Source organism: Pristiophorus japonicus, unplaced genomic scaffold (assembly GCF_044704955.1).
Source record: "Pristiophorus japonicus isolate sPriJap1 unplaced genomic scaffold, sPriJap1.hap1 HAP1_SCAFFOLD_298, whole genome shotgun sequence".
Taxonomy (NCBI): domain Eukaryota; kingdom Metazoa; phylum Chordata; class Chondrichthyes; family Pristiophoridae; genus Pristiophorus; species Pristiophorus japonicus.
Genome location: NW_027252757.1, coordinates 783,915 through 800,150, shown reverse-complemented (window position 1 = coordinate 800,150; position 16,236 = coordinate 783,915). Strand labels below are relative to the sequence as shown.

General features: G+C 46.3%; 1 protein-coding gene across 1 annotated transcript; it reads left to right on the top strand.

Moving 5' to 3' along the window:
• Positions 1 to 146: 146 nt before the first annotated feature.
• On the top strand, positions 147 to 7,899 carry LOC139248880 (zinc finger protein 16-like). Its single transcript, XM_070872229.1, has 2 exons — positions 147 to 391; positions 6,200 to 7,899. Exon 2 carries the CDS (start codon positions 6,509 to 6,511, stop codon positions 7,574 to 7,576), a length of 1,068 nt encoding a protein of 355 aa, XP_070728330.1. The 5' UTR covers positions 147 to 391; positions 6,200 to 6,508; the 3' UTR covers positions 7,577 to 7,899.
• The last annotated feature ends 8,337 nt before the right edge of the window (positions 7,900 to 16,236 follow it).

Sequence of the window (16,236 nt, the reverse complement as noted above, 5' to 3'; positions counted from 1 at the left end):
AATCAAATATTCGAAACACTGTTTGAAACACAGATACTTTATTCAACATTTGTACAGGGTTTTAAATTCCAGCTCAGATTGCAGGAGCTCAGTGCGCAGGCGCAGGTTCTGGTGGGTGGGCTTTGGAGCAGGCGCGATGCGGGTAATGGTGGAGGCAGCATGTTTTTGAAAGGCTCTTCAGAAGTGTCCTTTTCAGCGGGAAGGAGCGGAGTAATGGACCACCAGGGAGCCCGGGATGCTTCATAAACAACCGGTGCCCGCCGCAAGCCGGAAATAATAACCGGAATATCAGCGGTTGCAGCTTCGGGGCTTTCTCCCGGCCACAGGCCCTAGCTAACGGAGGCCATCTTTGTATAGGAAGTCAGGTTCAACGGTCCTCCATCAATATTGAGTGAGTAGCACAGCACATGCGCGGCCATCTTGGTGCAGGAACAATGTGAATGATGTCAGTGTCTGGAATTGAACCCAGCCAGAGTCAGCACCTTCAGGGGAGGAGAGGGAGGGGAACCAGTGATTGAGGAACTGAACGCAGCCAGAATCGGTGGTGAAAACTGGGAGTGGAGGGGAAACTCTAGAACATAAGAAATAGGAGCAGGTGGAGGCCATTTGGCCCCTTGAGCCTGCTCCCCATTCAATAAGATCATGGCTGATCCGATCATGGACTCGGCTCCAATTCCCCGTCCGCTCCCCATAACCCTTTAGTCCCTTATCGCTCAAAAATGTGCCTATCTTCACCTTAATTGTGTCACTCCATCTTAATAAAGAATTCTACCATATTATGGTCACTCATCCCCAAGGGGCCGCGCACAACAAGATTGCTAATTAATTCTCTCTCATTACACCTCACCCAGTCTAGGATGGCCAGCCCTCTGGTTGGTTCCTCGACATATTGGTCTAGAAAACTATCCGTAAAAGACTCCAGGAAATCCTCCTCCACCGCATTGCTACCAGTTTGGTTAGCCCAATCAATATGTAGATTAAAATCGCCCATGATAACTGCTGTACCTTTATTGCACGCATCCCTAATTTCTTGTTTGATGCTGTCCCCAACCTCACTACTACTGTTTGGTGTTCTTTACATAACTCCCACTAGCGGTTTCTGCCCTTTGGTATTCCATAGCTCCATCCATACTGATTCCACATCATCCAAGCTAATGTCCTTCCTTACTATTGCGTTAATTTTCTCTTTAACCAGCAACGCCACCCCACCTCCTTTTCCATTCTATCTATCCTTCCTGAATGTTGAATACCCCTGGATGTTGAGTTCCCAGCCTTGGTCACCCTGGAGCCATGTCTCCGTGATGCCAATTACATCATATCCATTAACAGCTATCTGCACAGTTAATTCGTCCACCTTATTCCGAATACTCCTCACATTGAGGCACAGAGCCTTCAGGCTTGTCTTTTGAACACACTTTGCCCCTTTAGAATTTTGCTGTAATTTGGCCCTACACTTTAACCATCCTACACTTCAATCTATTTTTCCAGTCCACTTTTGCCCAATCTGCCCTCATACCTATGTAATCTCCGTCATTTAAGCTTAGAACGCTGGTTTGAGATCCAAATTTCTCGCTCTCCATCTGAATTTGAAATTCAACCATGTTATGATCACTCATTCCAAGGGACTCCTTTATTCGGAGATTGTTTATTAATCCTATCTCATTACACAGGAGCAGATCTAAGTTAACCAGCACTTGAGTGGAAACCAGTTATTGTAGAATTAAACTCAGCCAGAGGATGGGAGAGGGAGGAGAATAAGTGAGTGTAGAACTGAACTTGCCAGATCAAGCTCATTCAGGAGAGGAGAGGGAGAGGAACCAGTGAGTGCAGAACTGAACCTAACCACAGTCAGCACCATCAGGGGAGGAGAGGGAGGGGAATCAGTGAGTGTAGAACTGAACCCAGCCAGAGTCAGCACCATCAGGGGAGGAAAGGGAGGGGAACCAGAGTGTAGAACTGAACCCAGCCAGAGTCAGCATCTTCAGGGGAGGAGAGGGAAGGGAACCAGTGTGAACCCAGCCAGAGTCAGCACCATCAGGGGAAGAGAGGGAGGGGAACCAGTGAGTGTAGAACTGAACCCAGCCAGAGTCAGCACCTTCAGGGGAGGAGAGGGAGGGGAATCAGTGAGTGCAGAACTGAACCCAGACATAGTCAGCACCATCAGGGGAAGAGAGGGAGGGGAACCAGTGAGTGTAGAACTGAACCCAGACATAGTCAGCACCATCAGGGGAAGAGAGGGAGGGGAACCAGTGAGTGTAGAACTGAACCCAGCCAGAGTCAGCACCTTCAGGGGAGGAGAGGGAGGGGAACCAGTGAGTGTAGAACTGAACCCAGCCAGAGTCAGCACCATCAGGGGAGGGAGAGGGAGGGGAACAAGTGAGTGCAGAACTGAACTCGGCCAGATCCAGCTCATTCAGGAGAGCATAGGGAGGGGAACCAGTGAGTGTAGAACTGAATCCAGCCACAGTCAGCACCTTAGGGGAGCAGAGGGTGGGAAACGTGTGATTGAAGAACTGAACCCAGCCAGTGTCTGCACCATCAAGGGAGGGGAGGGAGGGGAACCAGTGAGTGTAGAACTGAACCCAGACAGAGTCAGCACCATCAGGGGAGGGGAGGGAGGGGAACCAGTGAGTGTAGAACTGAACCCAGACAGAGTCAGCATAAGAACATAAGAAATAATAGCAGGAGTAGGGCATACGGCCCCTCGAGTCTGCTCCACCATTTAATGCGATCATGGTTGAGCCGATCATGGACTCAGGTCCACTTCTCTGCCTGCTCACCCTAACCCCTTATTCCCTTATCGATTAAGAAATTGTCTATCTCTGTCTTAACTTTATTCAATGAGCCAGCTTCCACAGCTCTCTGAGGCAGCAAATTGCACAGATTTACAACCCTTTGAGGGAAGACATTCCTCCTCATCTCAGTTTTAACTGGGCGGCCCCTTATTCTAAGATTATGCCCTCTACTTCAAGTCTCCCCATCTCAGTGGAAACACCCTCTCTGCATCCACATTGTCAAGCTCCCTCATAATCTTATACGTTTCAATAAGATCACCTCTCATTCGTCTGAATTCCAATGAGTAGAGGCCCAACCTACTCAACCTTCCCTCATAAGTCAACCCCCTCATCTCCGGAATCAACCTTGTGAACCTTCTCTGAACTGCCTCCAAAGCAAGTATATCCTTTCTTAGATATGGAAACCAAAACTGTACGCAGTATTCCAGGTGTGGCCTCACCAATACCCCGTATAACTGTAGCAAGACTTCCTTGTTTTTATACTCCATCCCCTTTGCAATAAAGTTCAAGATTCCATTGGCCTTCCTGTTCACTTGCTGTACCTGCATACTTACCATTTGTGTTTCATGCAGCAGGACTTCCCAGGTCCCGGTGTACTGCAAATTCTTCTCCATTTAAATAATAACATGCTCTTCGAATTTTTTTCTGCCAAACTGCAGAACCTCACACTTTCCTACATTATAGAAACATAGAAATATAGAAAATATGTGCAGGAGTAGGCCATTCGAGCCTGCACCACCATTCAATGAGTTCATGGCTGAACACGCAACTTCAGTACCCCATTCCTGCTTTCTCGCCATACCCCTTAATCCCCCTAGTAGTAAGGATTACATCCAACTCCTTTTTGAATATATTTAGTGAATTGGCCTCAACAACTTTCTGTGGTAGAGAATTCCACAGGTTCACCACTCTCTGGGTGAAGAAGTTTCTCCTCATCTCGGTCCTAAATGGCTTACGCCTTATCCTTCGACTGTGACCCCTGGTTCTGGACTTCCCCAACATTGGGAACATTCTTCCTGCATCTAACCTGTCTAAACCCGTCAGAATTTTAAACGTTTCTATGAGATCCCCTCTCATTCTTCTGAACTCCAGTGAATACAAGCCCAGTTGATCCAGTCTTTCTTGATATGTCAGTTCTGCCATCCCGGGAATCAGTCTGGTGAACCTTCGCTGCACTCCCTCAATAGCAAGAATGTCCTTCCTCAAGTTAGGAGACCAGAACTGTACACAATACTCCAGGTGTGGCCTCACCAAGGCCCTGTACAACTGCAACAACACCTCCCTGCCCCTGTACTCAAATCCTCTCGCTATGAAGGCCAACATGCCATTTGCGTTCTTAACCGCCTGCTGTACCTGCATGCCAACCTTCAATGACTGATGTACCATGACACCCAGGTCTCGCTGCACCTCCCCTTTTCCTAATCTGTCACCATTCAGATAATAGTTTGTCTCTCTTTTTACCACCAAAATGGATAAACTCACATTTATCCACATTATACTTCATCTGCCATCCATTTGCCCACTCACCTAACCTATCCAAGTCACTCTGCAGCCTCATAGCATCCTCCTCGCAGCTCACACTGCCACCCAACTTAGTGTCATCCGCAAATTTGGAGATACTACATTTAATCCCCTTGTCTAAATCATTAATGTACAATGTAAACAGCTGGGGCCCCAGCACAGAACCTTGCGGTACCCCACTAGTCACTGCCTGCCATTCTGAAAAGTACCCATTTACTCCTACTCTTTGCTTCCTGTCTGCCAACCAGTTCTCAATCCACGTCAGCACACTACCCCCAATCCCATGTGCTTTAACTTTGCACATTAATCTCATGTGTGGGACCTTGTCGAAAGCCTTCTGAAAGTCCAAATATACCACATCAACTGGTTCTCCCTTGTCCACTCTACTGGAAACATCCTCAAAAAATTCCAGAAGATTTGTCAAGCGTGATTTCCCTTTCACAAATCCATGCTGACTTGGACCTATCATGTCACCTCTTTCCAAATGCGCTGCTATGACATCTTTAATAATTGATTCCATCATTTTGCCCACTACCGATGTCAGGCTGACCGGTCTATAACTCCCTGTTTTCTCTCTCCCTCCTTTTTTAAAAAGTAGGGTTACATTGTGATGTGTGACAATGTGCCCGGTGTGTAATGTGTGACAGTGTGCGCACCGTGTGATGTGTGACAATGTGCGCGGTGTGATGTGTGACAATGTGCGCGGTGTGATGTGTGACAATGTGCGCGGTGTGATGTGTGACAGTGTGCGCACCGTGTGATGTGTGACAATGTGCGCGGTGTGATGTGTGACAGTGTGCGCACCGTGTGATGTGTGACAATGTGCACGGTGTAATGTGTGACAATGTGCGCGGTGTGATGTGTGACAATGTGCACGGTGTGATGTGTGGCAATGTGCGCGGTGTGATGTGTGACAATGTGCGCGGTGTGATGTGTGACAATGTGCCCGGTGTGTGATGTGTGACAATGTGCACGGTGTAATGTGTGACAATGTGCACGGTGTGATGTGTGACAATGTGCGCGGTGTGTGATGTGTAACAACGTGCACGATGTGATGTGTGACTGTGCGCATTGTGTGATGTGTGACTGTGCGCACCGTCTGATGTGTGACATTGTGCGCACTATGTGATGTTATATGTGCATTATATTCCATCTGCCAAATTTTTGCCCACTCACTTAGCCTGTCTATGTCGTTTTGCAGGTTTTTTGTGTCCTCCTTGCACATTGCATTTCCTCCCATCTTGACTACATTACACTCGGTCCCTTCATCCAATTCATTAATCTAGATTTTAAATAGATGGGCGCCCAACACTGATTCCTGCAACACCCCACTAGTTACTGATTGCCAACCCGAGAATTTATCCCGACTCTCTGTTTTCTGTTCGTTAACCAATCCTCTATCCATGCGTATATATTACCCCCAACCCCGTGAACTTTTATCTTGTGCGGTAACCTTTTATGTGGCACCTTATCAATTACCTTCTGGAAGTCCAAATACACCACGTCCACTGGTTCCCCTTCATTCACCCTGTTCCTCAAAGCCAGAGTCAGCACTTTTAGGGGAAGAGAGGGAGGGAAACCAGTGAATGTGGAACTGGGCCTAGCCATAGTCAGCACCTTCAGGGGTGGAGAGGGAGGGGAACCAGTGAGTGTAGAACTGAACCCAGCCAGAATTGGTGGTGAAAACTGGGAGTGGAGGAGAAACAGTCTAGAAATGTGCGATGGTTTGGATTTCAGCACAACAGGAGGGACAATGTGTGGGACAGGGATTTACAGCTTTGGAAGAACAAGAGAGGAAAGAATGTTCCATGGAAACTAGATGTGTGTATCCTGAATTTTTGTCTTGTACTGACAGCGATGAATTTTATTATCTCCTTTCACAGAATATTAGAAGCGGAGATTTTCAGACAGGAAACACAAACCAAACATCACGTCAAGATCTGACGGAGTCAATCGATTCATCAGGACCTGAATATCATCGGCCTTTGAAAGTGGAAGGAGAAATGTTTGCCTGTTCTGTCTGTTGGGAAAGATTTCAAACATCAGTGTGACTGGAAAAGCACCGAGACACACACACACCCGAGTGAGAGTGTTCTAGTGTACTGCCTGTGGAAAGAGCTTTAACCAGTTACACAGCCTGAAAAAACATCGCACCATTCAAAGCGCGAAGAAACTGTAAACGAGTTGTGTGTATGGGCGAGGCTTCAACCCATCGTCCAACCATGGAGAGTCACAAGGATACCCGCACCATGGAGAAACCGTGGAAATGTGGTGACTGTGGGAAGGTATTCAGATCACCTTCGACGCTGGAAATTCATCGACGCAGTCACACTGGGGAGAGGCCGTTCACCTGCTCCGAGTGTGGGAAGGGATTCACTGGGTCATCCCAACTTGTAGCTCACCGGCGAGTTCACTCCGGGGAGAGACCGTTCACCTGCTCTGAGTGTGGGAAGGGATTTACTCAGTCATCCCACCTGCGGATACACCAGCGAGTTCACACTGGGCAGAGGCCATTCACGTGCTCTGAGTGTGGGAAGGGATTCACTTGTTCATCCCAACTGCTGAAACACCAGCGAGTTCACACTGGGGAGAGGCCATTTACCTGCTCTGAGTGTGGGAAGGGATTCACTTGTTCATCCCACCTGCTGACACACCAGCGAGTTCACACTGGGGAGAGGCCGTTCATGTGCTCAGAGTGTGGGATGGGATTCGTTACTTCATCCACACTGCTGATACACCAGCGAGTTCACACCGGGGAGAGGCCATTCACCTGCTCTGAGTGTGGGAAGGGATTCACTCGGTCATCTGACCTCCTGAAACACCAGCGAGTTCACACTGGGGAGAGGCCGTTCACCTGCTCTGAGTGTGGGAAGGGATTTACTCAGTCATCCAACCGGCTGACACACCAGCGAGTTCACACTGGAGAGAGGTCATTCACCTGCTCTGAGTGTGGGAAGCGATTCACTCGGTCATCCACCCTGCTGACACACCAGCGAGTTCACACTGGGGAGAGGCCATTCACCTGCTCTGAGTGTGGGAAGGGATTCACTTGTTCATCCAACCTGGTGAAACACCAGCGAGTTCACACTGGGGAGAGGCCATTCACCTGCTCTGAGTGTGGGAAGCGATTCACTCGGTCATCCCACCTGCTGACACACCAGCGAGTTCACACTGGGGAGAGGCCATTCACCTGCTCAGAGTGTGGGAAGCGATTCACTCGGTCATCCCACCTGCTGAGACACCAGCGAGTTCACAAGTGACTGCAGGGGTTGGAATCTGCTGTTATCGCTGCTGTTAATCACATCCCGACTGAATCATGTTCATTCTGACAGTTGGGGTTTGTTTCTGCTGATGTTAATAACCCTATAACTGGGCTGGACTTTAATATTCTGGATATATTGCTGATTGTGTTCTCGGGGCTGCAGTGTCCATTTAAGAAACGCTGTGTGTTATCTTTCCCCTTAATTCAGCAACTCTCAACAGAAAGTTAGTTTGCAATAAAATTATGAACTTTTACTTTAATCCTAAATTGATTTTTGGTACAAAATCTGCAATAGTGTGTGAAAGTTTCTACTGAATAAAATGTCCAATTAGAAAGAGCTTGCTGATGATTCTTACTGACTTGCACATTACACACAGTGGCCCCTCCATTATCCACCAGAAAGAAAGGGAATGGGAATTGGTGGGGAATCAGTGTCCCTAAATGTTGCCCCTCCCGTCTGGTGTAGCAATCCCCTCGGCACGGGAATAGAGACAAGTCCAGACCAAAACTGTGCGCAGTACTCCAGGTGTGGTCTTACCAATGCCCTGTACAGGTGTAGCAGGACTTCCCTACTTTCATACTCCATCCTCCTTGCAATAAAGGCCAGCATTCCATTTGCCTTCCTGATTACTTGCTTTACCTGCACGCTAACTTTTTGAGTTTCAGGTATAAGAATCCCCAGATCCATCTGTACAACAGCATTTTGCAATAGTCCTCATTTAAATAATAATTTTGTTTTTTCTTTTTCCTACCAAAGGGGATAAGCTGACATTTTACCACATTATAGTCCAACTGCCAGATTTTTGCTCGCTCACAGAAACATAGAAAATATGTGCAGGAGTAGGCCATTCGGCATCTTCGAGCCTGCACCACCATTTAATGCTTTCTCCCCATACCCCTTGATCCCTTTAGCTGTAAGGGCCACATCTAACCCCCTTTTGAATATATCTAACGAACTGGCCTGAACAACTTTCTGTGGTCGAGAATTCCACAGGTTCACAATTCTCTGAGTGAAGAAGTTTCTCCTCATCTCAGTCTTAATTGGCTTACCCCTTATCCTTAGACTGTGACCCCTGGTTCTGGACTTCCCGAACATCCGGAACATTCTTCCTGCATCTAACCTGTCCAATCCCGTCAGAATTTTATATGTTTCCATGAGATCCCCTCTCATTCTTCTAAATTGCAGTGAATATAAGCCTAGTCGATCCAGTCTTTCTTCATATGTCAGCCCTGCCATCCCAGGAATCAGTCTGGTGAACCTTCGCTGCACTCCCTCAACAGTAGCAAGAATGTCCATCCTCAGATTAGGAGACCAAAACTACACAATATTCAAGGTGTGGCCTCACCAAGGCCCTGTACAACTGCAGTAAGACCTCACTGCTATACTTAAATCCTCTCGCTATGAAGGCCAACATGCCATTTGCCTCCTTCACTGCCTGCTGTACCTGCATGCCAACTTTCAATGACTGATATACCATGACACCCAGATCTCGATGCACCTCCTCTTTTCCAAATCTGTTACTATTCAGATAATATTCTGCCTTCATGTTTTTGCCACCAAAGTGGATAACCTCACATTTATCTACATCATACTGCATCTGCCATGTATTTGCCCACTCATGCAACCTGTCCAAGCCACCCTGCAGCATCTTAGCATCCTCCTCACAGCTCACACTGCCACCCAGCTTAGTGTCATCTGCAAACTTGGAGAGATTACATTCAATTCCTTCATCTAAATCATTAATGTATATTGTAAATAGCTGAGGTCCCAGCACTGAACCTTGCGGTACCCCACTAGTCACTACCTGCCATTCTGAAAAGGACCCATTTATGCCTACTCTTTGCTTCCTGTCTGCCAACCAGTTCTCTATCCACGTCAATACATTACCCCCAATACCATGTGCTTTAATTTTGCACACTAATCTCTTTTGTGGGACATTATCAAAAGTCTTTTGAAAGTCCAAATGCACCACAGCCACTGGTTCTCCCTTGTCCACTCTACTAGTTATATCCTCAAAAAATTCAAGAAGATTTGTCAAGCATGATTTCCCTTTCATAAATCCATGCTGACTTGGACCAAACCTGTCACTGCTTTCCAAATGTGCTGCTGTTACATCTTTAATAATTGATTCCAACATTTTCCCCACTACTGATGTCAGGCTAACCGGTCTATAATTCCCTGTTTTCTCTCTCCCTTTTTTAAAAAAGTGGTATTGCACTCGCTACCCTTAAATCCATAGGAACTGATCCAGAATCGATAGAATGATGGAAAATGACCACCAATGCATCCACTATTTCTAGGGCCATTTCCTTAAGTACTCTTGGATGCAGACTATCAGGCCCTGGGGATTTATCGGCCTTCAATCCCATAAATTTGTGTAACACAATCTCCTGACTAATAAGGATTTCCTTCAGTTCCCCCTTCTCGCTAGACCCTCGGGCCCCTAATATTTCTGAAAGGTTATTTGTGTCTTCCTTAGTGAAGACAGAACCAAAGTATTTGTTCAATTGGCTTGCCATTTCTTTGTTCCCCATTATGAATTCACCTGATTCTGACTGGAAGCAATTTATGTTTCTTTTCAATAATCTTTTTCTCTTCACACATCAATAGAAGCTTTTGCAGTCAGTTTTTATGTTTCCTGCAAGCTTCCTCTCAGATGTTGCCTGACCTGCTGAGATTTCCAACAGTTTGTTATTATTTCAGATTTCAATATCTGCAGTATTTTGCTTTTGTATTAATAAAGAAAGACTTGCATTGATATAGCGCCTTTCATGTCCACCAAACGTCTCAAATGCTTTACAGCCAATGAAGTACTTTTGGAGTGTAGTCACTGTTGTTATGTGGGAAACGCGGCAGCCAATTTGAATACAGCAAGCTCCCAAAAACAGCAATGTGATAAATGACCGGATACCCTGTCCGTGTTATATTGGAAGATTGGGGTATGTTATGGCAGGTCAGGGCCATAAAAGGAGCAGCGTGCGGCTCAGGGAGCAGCATAGAGGCATGCAACTTCAGGGAGCAACGCAAGCTGCGAAGGCAGCAAAGAGTGACGTACGTCATCAAGGTCCAGGTTGATGATTGGAAAGTAGGTCGGTGCAGCAGCAGCAGCGAGGTCGGGGCGAAGGAGCGGCGAGGGACGTGATTGGGGCCCAGGAGAGGTGTGAGTTAGGGGCCCAGGGGCAGCATGGGCCAGCCCACACTGATATGTGGTTATAAAAGGGGTCGGGGGGTCTAGCAAGGAGGAGGAACTGAGGGAAATCCTTATTAGTCGGGAAATTGTGTTGGGGAAATTGATGGGATTGAAGGCCGATAAATCCCCAGGGCCTGATGGACTGCATCCCAGAGTACTTAAGGAGGTGGCCTTGGAAATAGTGGATGCGTTGACAGTCATTTTCCAACATTCCATTGACTCTGGATCAGTTTCTATAGAGTGGAGGGTGGCCAATGTAACCCCACTTTTTAAAAAAGGAGGTAGAGAGAAAACAGGGAATTATAGACCGGTCAGCCTGACATCGGTAGTGGGTAAAATGATGGAATCAATTATTAAGGATGTCATAGCAGTGCATTTGGAAAGAGGTGACATGATAGGTCCAAGTCAGCATGGATTTGTGAAAGGGAAATCATGCTTGACAAATCTTCTGGAATTATTTGAGGATGTTTCCAGTAAAGTGGACAAGGGAGAACCAGTTGATGTGGTATATTTGGACTTTCAGAAGGCGTTCGACAAGGTCCCACACAAGAGATTGATGTGCAAAGTTAGAGCACATGGGATTGGGGGTAGTGTACTGACATGGATTGAGAACTGGTTGTCAGACAGGAAGCAAAGAGTAGGAGTAAATGGATACTTTTCAGAATGGCAGGCAGTGACTAGTGGGGTACCGCAAGGTTCTGTGCTGGGGCCCCAGCTGTTTACACTGTACATTAATGATTTAGATGAGGGGATTAAATGTAGTATCTCCAAATTTGCGGATGACACTAAGTTGGGTGGCAGTGTGAGCTGCGAGGAGGATGCTGTGAGGCTGCAGAGCGACTTGGATAGGTTAGGTGAGTGGGAAAATGCATGGCAGATGAAGTATAATGTGGATAAATGTGAGGTTATCCACTTTGGTGGTAAAAACAGAGAGACAGACTATTATCTGAATGGTGACAGATTAGGAAAAGGGGAGGTGCAGCGAGACCTGGGTGTCATGGTACATCAGTCATTGAAGGTTGGCATGCAGGTGCAGCAGGCGGTTAAGAAAGCAAATGGCATGTTGGCCTTAATAGCAAGGGGATTTGAGTACAGGGGCAGGGAGGTGTTGCTACAGTTGTACAGGGCATTGGTGAGGCCACACCTGGAGTATTGTGTACAGTTTTGGTCTCCTAACCTGAGGAAGGACATTCTTGCTATTGAGGGAGTGCAGCGAAGGTTCACCAGACTGATTCCCGGGATGGCGGGACTGACCTATCAAGAAAGACCGGATCAACTGGGCTTGTATTCACTGGAGTTCAGAAGAATGAGAGGGGACCTCATAGAAACATTTAAAATTCTGACGGGGTTAGACAGGTTAGATGCAGGAAGAATGTTCCCAATGTTGGGGAAGTCCAGAACCAGAGGTCACAGTCTAAGGATAAGGGGTATGCCATTTAGGACCGAGATGCAGAGGAACTTCTTCACCCAGAGAGTGGTGAACCTGTGGAATTCTCTACCACAGAAAGTTGTTGAGGCCAATTCACTAAATATATTCAAAAAGGAGTTAGATGAGGTCCTTACTACTAGGGGGATCAAGGGGTATGGCGAGAAAGCAGGAATGGGGTACTGAAGTTGAATGTTCAGCCATGAACTCATTGAATGGCGGTGCAGGCTAGAAGGGCCGAATGGCCTACTCCTGCACCTATTTTCTATGTTTCTATGTTTCTATGTTTCTATGTTTGCGCACTAGGTCCATGCAGCAGAGCTGGTCTCCATTCGTCCTGGTTAATCCTTGCCACTGGACCAAGACCTAACTCTGTCAAGCCCGTGTGGTGGCTGGTGTGCAACGGCCACCACACGTTAAAAAAATCCATGCACAGGCATCTTCCTCCCTTCAGGATGTAGTTCGAGACATCCAGTATTTTGCCAATGACCGATGATTCCACATCATCCAAGCTAAGGTCCTTCTTACTATTGTGTTAATCTCCTCTTTAACCAGCAACACTACCCCACCTCCTTTTCCTTTCTGTCTAACCTTCCTGAATATTGAATACCCCTGGATGTTGAGTTACCAGCCTTGGTCACCCTGGAGCCATGTCTCCGTAATCCCAATTACATCATACCCGTTAACAGCTATCTGCACCTTATTATGAATGCTCCTCACATTGAGACACAGTCTTCAGGCTTGTTTTTTTAACACTCTTTGTTCTTTTAGAATTATGTTGTAATGTGGCCCTTTTTGATTTTTGCCTTTGATTTCTCTGCCCTCCACTTTTCCTTATCTCCTTTCTACCTTTTGCTTCTGCCCCCATTTTACTCTGTCTCACTGCATAGATTCCTATCCCCCTGCTGTATTAGTTTAAACCCACCCCAACAGCACGAGCAAACACTCCCCCTAGGACATCAGTTCCGGTCCTGCCCAGGTGCAGACCGGTTGTCATGGTCCCACCTCCCCCAGAACCGGTTCCAATGTCCTAGGAATTTGAATCCCTTCCTCTTGCACCATTCCTCAAGAAACATATTCATCTTAACTATCCTGCTATTTCTACTCTGACTAGCATGTGGCCCTGGTAACAATCCTGAGATTACTACCTTTGAGGTCCTACTTTTTAATTTAACTCCTAGCTCCCTAAATTCAGCTTGTTGGACCTCATCCCATTTTTTACCTATAACGTTGGTACCTCATTATCCTATCCATATCCCTTTCTAGATTCTTTGCATCTTCCTCACAACTTGGTTTCCCACCTATCTTTGTATCATCAGCACATTTGACTGTGTTACACTTGGTCCCTTCATCCAAGTCATTAATATAAATTGTAAATAGTTGAGGTCCCAGCACTGATCCCTGCAGCACCCCACTAGTTACAGTTTGCGAACTGGAAAATTACCCATTTATACCGACTCTCTGTTTTCTGTTACTCAGCCAATCCTCTATCCATTCTGATATATTACCCCCAATCCCGTGAGCTCTTAACTTGTGCAGTAACCTTTTGTGTGGCACCTTATCGAATGCTTTCTGGAAATGCAAATATACAACTTCAACTGGTATTCCTTTATGCACTCTGCTCATTTAATCGCCAAGCAACTCCAGCAAATGTATTAACCATGATTTTCCTTTCATAAAACCATGCTGACTCTGCTTGACTGCAACATGATTTTCTAAATGTCCTGCTACTAATTCCTTAATGATGGATTCCAGTATTTTCCCAATGACCGATGGTAGGCTAACTGGTCTATGGTTTCCTGCTCTCTGCCTCCCTCCTTACTTGAATAGGGGTGTTACATTTGAAGTTTTCCAGTCTGCTGGGACCTCTCCAGAATTCAAGTAATTTTGGTAGATTACAACCAGTACATCCACTATCTCTGCAGCCACTTCTTTTAAGACCTTCGGATGTATGCCATCAGGTCCGGGGGATTTGTCCACCTTTAGTCCCATTTGTTTGCTGAGTACTTTATCTCTAGTGATAGTGACTGTTTTAAGTCCCCCCTCACCCCACCCTCACCACCACAATAGCTCCTTGATTATGGGATGTTTTTAGTGTTCTCTACCGTGAAGAACAATACAAAATATTTGTTCACAATCTCTGCCATATCCGTGTTTCCCGTTATTAATTCTTTAGTCTCATCCTCTAAGGGACCAACGTTTACTTTAGCTACTCATTTCCCTTTTATATACCTGTAGCTGTTCTTACTGTCTGTTTTTATATTTTTTGCTAGTTTGTTCTAATGCTATCTTTTCTGTCTTTATCATTTTATTGTCGTCCTTTGCTGGTTTCTAAAAAATTCCCAATCTTCTGGCCTTCCACTGTCTTTCACATTATATCAGACAGGAGGGGATTGGTGTCTGACTGTGAGGTTGGTTTATATCAGACAGGAGGGGATTGGTGTCAGTGACTGTGGGGTTGGTTTTTTCAGACAGGAGAGGATTGGTGTCAGTGACTGTGGGGTTGGTTTTTTCAGACAGGAGAGGATTGGTGTCAGTGACTGTGGGGTTGGTTTATATCAGACAGGAGGGGATTGGTGTCAGTGACTGTGGGGTTGGTTTATATCAGACAGGAGAGGATTGGTGACATGGAATCATTGCAGTTTACAACACAGAATGATGCCATTAGGCCCATCATGTCTGTGCGGCCGAAAAAGAGCTATCCAGCCAAATCCCACTTTCCAGCTCTTGGTCCGTAGCCCTGTAGGTTAACGCAATTCCGGTGCATATCCAAGTACTTTTGTAAATGCGATGAGGGTTTCTGCCTCGACTATTCTTTCAGGCAGTAAGTTCCAGACTCCCATCTCCCTCTGGAGGTTATGCTAGAACTGTGTAAAACACAAGTTAGGACACAGCTGGAGTACTCACACAGTTCTGCTCATTACATCACCCTATTGGTCCAGCCCTTGCTCACCCTATTGGGCCAGCCCTTGCTCACCCTATTGGGCCAGCCCGGGCTCATCCTATTCGGCCAGCATAGCTCACCCTATTGGACCAGCATGGGCTCACCCTATTGGGCCAGCAGAGAAAATCAGCAGCTCATTTAGTTTATTCTCACTCTGCGCACAGCGGGTGCAGAACTGAACCCAACCTTGTAAGCTGGCAATGCATCATTACAGTCACACTGGGGAGAGGCTGTTCACCTGCTCTGAGTGTGGGAAGGGATTCACTCATTCATCCGACCTGCTGAGACACCAGCAAGGTCACAAGTGACTGCAGGGGTTGGTTTCTACTGTTACTGCTGCTGTTAATCACATCCTAACTGAATCATGTTCATTCTGTCAGTTGGGGATTGTTTCTGCTGATGTTAATAACCCCTATAACTGGGCTGGAGTTTAATATTTTGATATTTCAAATAACAGAGTGTGTCGATATTTGATGACTCCAAAATAAGAAGAGACTAATTGACATCCTGCTACTGACTGCTCCATTTTGTGCCGTATCTCCTCTCTAACTCTGGATTATTTCAGTTCTTATACCTTCAGTTACTCTCAGGGGCAAGTCCCAGTTTCCCATACCTTCCAGAGTTGATCTCCTAGCCTTGGTATCCAGGGAAGGTGTTGGTAACACGCCCAGGATCACTAAACATAAAACCCAGTCTGTTAATCATCTTCAGATACTGGACTTAGCGTGTGTCCCACATCTCTCTCACCTTCGATGTGTGAATGGAGCATCACGCCTGCAAACCTGGTTTCAATTTGTATTGAATCCACTCAGCAAACAGATTTTTAAAAATACGTACATGTAAACCAATCACATCAAATAATTGGCAAAGATTTAGAGTCAACAAGATGAATAAGTAAACACATTACGGCCCAATAAACCAGCTCTATATTCATAGGAGAAAGTCTGTTATCTAATTCGTCAAATGTCAGTTGGTGAGATGAGCGACTGAATCACTTTCCATGTACAACAGCATCCATTCCCACTGTCCCCACATTTACAGTGTTGAGTCAGGTGGGTGCACGGGTCTCACAGGCTGAACGATTGGTTGAAGGTATA